At 26.8% G+C, this 6,757-nt stretch overlaps 1 protein-coding gene across 1 annotated transcript; it reads right to left on the bottom strand.

Moving 5' to 3' along the window:
* Positions 1-2,670: 2,670 nt before the first annotated feature.
* LOC112710403 (peroxidase A2-like) lies at positions 2,671-5,082 on the bottom strand. Its single transcript, XM_025762601.3, has 4 exons — positions 4,790-5,082; positions 4,178-4,372; positions 3,841-4,006; positions 2,671-3,294 (listed from the first exon to the last, which is right to left on the bottom strand). Exons 1-4 carry the CDS (start codon positions 5,015-5,017, stop codon positions 2,876-2,878), a joined length of 1,008 nt encoding a protein of 335 aa, XP_025618386.1. The 5' UTR covers positions 5,018-5,082; the 3' UTR covers positions 2,671-2,875.
* Between the last annotated feature and the right edge of the window lie 1,675 nt (positions 5,083-6,757).

Here is a 6,757-nt window from a genome sequence, read left to right as displayed (position 1 = left end):
TATTTTTTATTTATGTATATATATAAAATTATTTATGTATATGTATATATATTAAAAAAACTATCGTGATATACACATATATATATATATAATTATTTAACAAAATTATATAATATATACGTATACATAAATAAAAAAATTATTATAATTTATGAAAATTACGCATGAACTTTTTTTCTCTCAAATAAATTTATTCTAATTATATTACAATTAACTCATAAATAATGCATGATTATATTAATTTAAAAAATATCTTATTATAATGATATCAAATCAATATTCAATGCGTTATTAAATTACGTATCAATTATCGATATTTTTAATCATTCTAATTATATCAATTGATATAGTTCTAATTCGCATTTAAGTATAATAATTTTATTAGAAGATAATTGATTTTATTAGAAGATAGTTGATGTACATATTAATAGTGACCTATTTAATTTGATATCAATTAGTGGATAATAATAATAATAATAATAATAATAATAATAATAATAATAATAATAATAATAATAATAATAATAATAATAAGATCTACATGGTACATGCATTATATTTTAAAAAAGGTAAAATATATTTTAAAAAAATAGGATATCAATAATTAATTGTGATTAATATCAACATCAATAATTAATTCTTATAATTATTTTTGTACGACTAAAAGTTACGTATAGTATTTTTTTTTTGTAGAATAAAAAAAGTTTGTGATTCATAATATTTTCATAAAGTTTTATCGTATGGACACAAGATTAATTAGATAACAAATTGAATTTTAATTAATATATTTTATTTTCTGTTCATATTTTTTCATTAATTATCTTACTTTTTATATTTACAGTAAATATTGAATGTAAAAAGAAAAAAATAATATTGAATGTTATCTATTTTATTTATTTATAGTCATAATTAAATTTGATATAATTATAGCAAGTATCTAGAATTAATAATAACATGACATTACAATTTTAAGTTGTATAATATAATAAAAAAATGTATCAATTTATGTATGCTTCCTATTAGGATCGTCAAAATGGGCTAAACTCATCGGACCAATCCGTTTATCCATTTAAATGGGCGGATTTTGCCTTTAAAATTAAGCCCGTTTAAATTTCGGGCTAAACGGGCTAGCCTGTGTGCTAAATGGGTGGCCCATTTATTTTTTTTACATTTTTTTTCAAAAAAATCAGTACTTTTAGTTGATATTTCTCTCGATTTGACCTGAAAATCAGACCTATCAACTAAAAAAAATTATCTTTAAAGGTTTTTGACCTAAAAGTGGTATTTTTTGTCAAAATATTTTTCAAAAAATAAAATTAAATGATAAACGAGTTGGCCCGTTTAACCCATCGGACTGACCATAAGCGGTCCAAGCTAAAAATTAAAATTCTGGCCTCCGAATAAAGTGGGCTTAAACGGGCCAGCCCATTTAGCCCACTGGCTTAATGGGCCGAGCCTAAATGGACCGGACTAGCCTGTTTGACAGGCCTACTTCCTATATAGTAATGATATTATATATATTTATATATCTCCTCTTTTAGCTCTTTTCTAAAAATATTAGCATATAATTAATGTAGATAACATATATATTGAGTAAGTATCTCTATTGAATTAATTATAAAGGTAAATAAAATTGATGAAATAAATTTCACCTAATTGTAGTAAGTATCTCCGTTGAAGATATTTGCTAATTATTACCGTGTATAATTAGTATATATATATATATATATATATATATATATATATAGAGAGAGAGAGAGAGAGAGAGAGAGAGAGAGAGAGAGAGAGAGAGAGAGAGAGAGAGAGAGAGAGAGAGAGAGAGAGAGAGTTATAGTGAATTGTTACAATTATTTAATTTATCATCTAGAAAATTCATATCTCAGACATAAATTTTCTTCTATTTATTATTTTTCATACCTAAGGGTTACTAATTACGATTCTATCAACAGTGTTATTTATGGTACAGTAGATTATGTAATGAAAAAGTTTAAAAAATAAAGGCAAGAATTATAAGGTTATGGAAAGTCCCATAAAAATTTGACAAGAACAAGACGACTTACATAGAAATGGTTTTCATGGATGATAAGATAAGTTAATTATTTTCCATGATTCTTTCAAGTGATGCTAGGTCCATTTTATAAATATTTTTTGTTTATATTAAGTTTATTTTACAAGTAAACCCTCCCACGAATAAAAGAAAGTGTGATTTTATAGATTTATAAGTGTTAATAGTCTTTATATTTAATTTGTTTAATAGTGTGATAATATAACTAATATATTTGTTGGTGGATTTAATTATTATTACTATATTATTTATTATCACATTCAGTATATATGTGTGATTTATTGAAAAAAGTACACTATTAAAACCGATTAATAACTATTTTAAAATTAATCCAATTAACACTGAATTAGAAAAAAAACAAACAATGCATAACATGTTACTTTTTTTATTAATCAAATTATTATAATTCAAATTAATTTTAAAAAAAATAATTTAAAATTATAATTTCAATCTTCTCACGTGCATGATACGAGTAATTACACTTGTATATATAATAATTAAGATCATTCATAGAATAAATAAATCACATTCATAATTAAGAAATCAATCGTTGAATACAAAATCTGAAACATTAAATTATTTGATATATTTAATTAAATTATTATTTAATAATTTTTAAATATTATTTTTACCCAAAGACAAATTCATGTCACTCCTGACAACCAAAGAAGACAGCTTATTATGCTTTTAAGTAGTAATTAAGAAACTCCTAATTTGGTTAAATGGAAGTGTGAACTGTCACCAAAAAAAAAATGGAAGTGTGAACTTTTAATATTTTAAGAACATGCGATAATTTGTTCTTTGGTTGCCTCAACTTCCGTTAACTTTCTTACAATCGGCTCTGATTTCACCTTGCGTCCCCGTCAAGGGGCTAATATTCCCCATCTTGATCATTGCCTGTGCAAATGCTTGGAAGAAGGCTTTTTTATTGTTAGCAAAGTTTCTGACAATTGAAATTGTTGAAGATCCGTTGGTGGAGAAGAGTTCTTGGTCTGTTTGAAGAAGACCCCGGTTGTTGAGAAGGTTCGTGAAGTAGTTTTTGTCGAATGTGTTGGGGGAGGAAGGATCCAAGTTGTTCAAAGTCGAACCATTTCCGTTTTGTGGACAACTCTGTTGTAGAGTTGTTAAATAGGTAGTGTTCAATGTTGGATCAGGATTGCCTGTGCCACTGAAGTTGTAGAGCCTTTGAGAGAAGAATTGGCATTGGGCACGTCCGAATGTGTGTGCACCTAATCAAATTCCAAACTTTTATCAGAATTTACTATGTTTAGTCATCAATTCGTCACGAAGAAGTATAGGGAATCAATGAAATATTTGTACAATGGGTACAATAGAGGTTTAGAGATGTCTGATTCAGTATCAAAGATATAACCATTAGTGTTACATTTTTCTATTAGCTTAAGATTTTAGGACGAGTGATATCATGACATAGTGTCAGAACTCTAAATTATAAAATATTCCATTAACTCCCTAGCAGAACTCATTGGTCATTAATGTTTAAAATATAAAATAAAGTAAGTTATTAAATTATTAAACTAAAAAAATGAATTAATAACTAACTGATAATAAAAAACAATAAATTCTACTATTTCTCTAAGTTCAAAGTAACTTTAACATGAAAGAGAAAGAGTGATTACTCTAGAATCAATTATGTGGCTAGTTATGTCATTGAATGATAAATTTAATTAATTAAGCATATTTTGTAAATATTTTACTAGTAAGGGATCAGATCACATGCATTTAATTCAGTTATTATAATAGATATAGCTGGTTACCAGATAATGCAACGAGGTCCGTTATGTTCAGATTAACTGCACTGAATTTGGCTGTGATCTGTGCTAGAGTCTCAAATGGAGTAGGAAGAAGGGTATTGGCTCCAGTTTTGTTCGCAGTTAGACCATCCCTTCTTCCAAGTAGTACCTTCCAAGAAGGACCTTTCTCCTACCAAATTTTCCACGTAGTTATTTTTGTAAAACTCTGACAGTATATGAAGAAGAAAAAACTTATCCTATTTCATTCTTATACATACATGTGTAAAAGATAAATTTTTTTTGGTCTTATATATAATAAAATAATATGATTTGTAGCAAGTTAATACTTAATATAATTTACCAAGGAAACTGAAGCTTCGGCTGCAAGGGCAAGAATATCAGCGCAAGACACAACACCAGGGCATGATGAATTAAGAGCGGCTTTAATGTTGTCAATTACATTAAAGCCCCTGGCGGAATTGTTGTTAGGACCTGCAGTTTTCTCGCTCTGTGTTATGTTGCCACCCACGTCTAGCAACAGCGACGCATCACATCCCTGTCACAACAAAAAAGTATTATTAAATAACATTGTTGTTAGTCTAATAACTAATATACAATTTTTTTTTTTTGTTTTAACATGACAATAGTATTCAATGAAGACAAATTAATGGTAAGACCAAAACTAAATATTTTAAGTTTTGTCGGGACAAACAATATAATATAAATATATAATATAATATAATATATATAAAATAAAATTAAAGAAGTTAAAAAAGTGTGAATTGGCCAACGAACTATATTTCAAATAGTATAATCTCTTTATACTCACTCAAAGATCGTGAATTCGAATCTCACTCTTAACTTTGGAAAAAAAATGTGAAGTGTCATAAAATTACATTTTTTTAGAACTTAAGTTAATAGAAAGAGACATGTATACTATGGTTTAACTTAAAAAATTATAGAATTTACCTACATTGACAAAGCAATCATGAAAGTGGAGCCTAGTGAGGCTTGCGGTAATACGTGGATCAGATTTCCGAGCTTGCTTAATAACATTCCTAACAATGGATGATACTTTGGGACATGTTTTAGAGTAGAAGGTTGAACTCAATTGAGCATTTGAAGGAGAAACAAAAGATAGCACCAAGAGAATAATGATAGTAAGTAGAAAGAAACTATTATTATAAGTTGTGGAAAGCATGGTTGATTAGTAATCCTTCTTTCTCTTGCCCGATAATGGCGCAGGTTTTGGTGAATGATTGATGCATATATCTCTATGCGACATTGGTGTATATATAGAGAAAACAAACCGCGTCTAGCATTTAATTAACTTTAATAATTTTGTATTAGAAATAGTTTTTACTGGGTAGCTTATAAGTATTAGCTAGATATAGTTTAATTTAATGCATGTGTGAAGATTTGTAACATGGAGTGCATACACAAGCGGGGCCAGGAAAGGAAAATTCTAACATTCGGTTTAAAACATTGTTTGGAAGATAATATATATAGTTTAATATTAAATGAAATGAATATGTATTCATTAAGTATTATTAGAATAAATGTATAGTATTATATGTAATAATATATAATTACGAATGGTATTAAATTAAATAAGATAACATTAAATTATTACTTCTCTATCATTACAGTTTGGTTTTATAGTTGGAAAAATTCTAATAATTGGAGTTCACACTTTCTTGAATTCTTTCATTATAGTGCTATGTCACAATAATAAGTTCAACACATTAAATAAAAGATGATGATACGTAATATATAATAAGTTGGCTCGGTATATATGTTGCAGCAAACGAGTAAAATTAAAAAGAGGATAATGTCATTTTAATCTAATGAAATTTTGTTAAAAATATACTATGTACAAAGAATAATATAATGGCGACACTATTAATTTAGAAGTGAGAAAATTTACTTCTTGGAAGAAAAATAATTTCACAAAGTAATATAAAAGACGCATGTCTTTCTCTCACAATTTCATTGGTTATTTTGAATTTTGGATATCATTAAATTTTTTTTTTGACTGGATGCTTTAATTTGTAATTATATTCAAATTTTTTTAATTATTATTCTTACAAAATAAAATTATATATTCGAGCTACTTTTTGTATCTATTATTTCATTTATAAACTTTTAGGGATGGCAAAGCGGGCCGACCTGCTCCAACTCGTCTCGTCCCGCCTAGGCTCGCATCATAAAATGGGGCGGATCAGCTCGTTCTGCCAACTGGGGTGGGTTCAAAATGCTAACATGTCCCGTTTATTTTATGGCGAATTGGCAGGCCAGTAGGTTAGTCCACTTGACTCTGTTTTTTTTAATAAAATTCATTAAAATTAATAAAAAATAATAATTAAAAATAAACACAAATAAAAATAGTCAAATTATAATATAATTCTTTTACTATTTTTTTATTTTTAACTTCAATAAAATTGTTCAAAATAATATTTGTCAATAAAACTATCTTTATTTTAAAAAATAAATCATATAATTTGAGTATATATACAAAATTATAAAATAAAATTAATAACTAAAAGAAAAATAAAAAAGTGTTTGAAAATTATATAATTATTAATTTTGTAATAGTAATCACTCTTTTATTTAATAAAAAAAAACCTTTGACCTGTCGGGTCGGTCCACTCCGCCCCTCTAAAACCCGCAAATTTAGCGTTTTTTTATTTGGTAAGTTTCAAATCGTAATCCAATACGTCTTTTTTAGCGAGTTCGGCGGGGCGATCCGGCGAGTTCGACTCATTTTGCTACTCCTACTTTTCATGATATAAAAAAAAATTCTTTTTTTATCCATTATTTTAAATATCAAAAATAAAAAATATACCTCAGAGATATATACAAAAATTATTTCTTCTCTTATACATATTATGATGTTTGTGGTATAGTAATTATAGTGATTACGGTATCTTAACAGTATTAT

The sequence above is a fragment of the Arachis hypogaea genome, chromosome 9, assembly GCF_003086295.3.
Source record: "Arachis hypogaea cultivar Tifrunner chromosome 9, arahy.Tifrunner.gnm2.J5K5, whole genome shotgun sequence".
Taxonomy (NCBI): Eukaryota; Viridiplantae; Streptophyta; class Magnoliopsida; order Fabales; family Fabaceae; genus Arachis; species Arachis hypogaea.
The sequence above is the reverse complement of the archived record's forward strand: the minus strand, read 5'-3'. Positions and strand labels throughout refer to the sequence as shown.

Excerpts from the sequence above, each read along its gene's own strand:
- LOC112710403 (XM_025762601.3), bottom strand. The coding sequence starts at position 5,017 with ATGCTTTCCACAACTTATAATAATAGTTTCTTTCTACTTACTATCATT. Across the intron at positions 4,373-4,789 it reads TTCATGATTGCTTTGTCAAT|GGATGTGATGCGTCGCTGTT; the intron begins GTAGGTAAATTC and ends TTGTTGTGACAG. Across the intron at positions 4,007-4,177 it reads CCGAAGCTTCAGTTTCCTTG|GAGAAAGGTCCTTCTTGGAA; the intron begins GTAAATTATATT and ends AAAATTTGGTAG.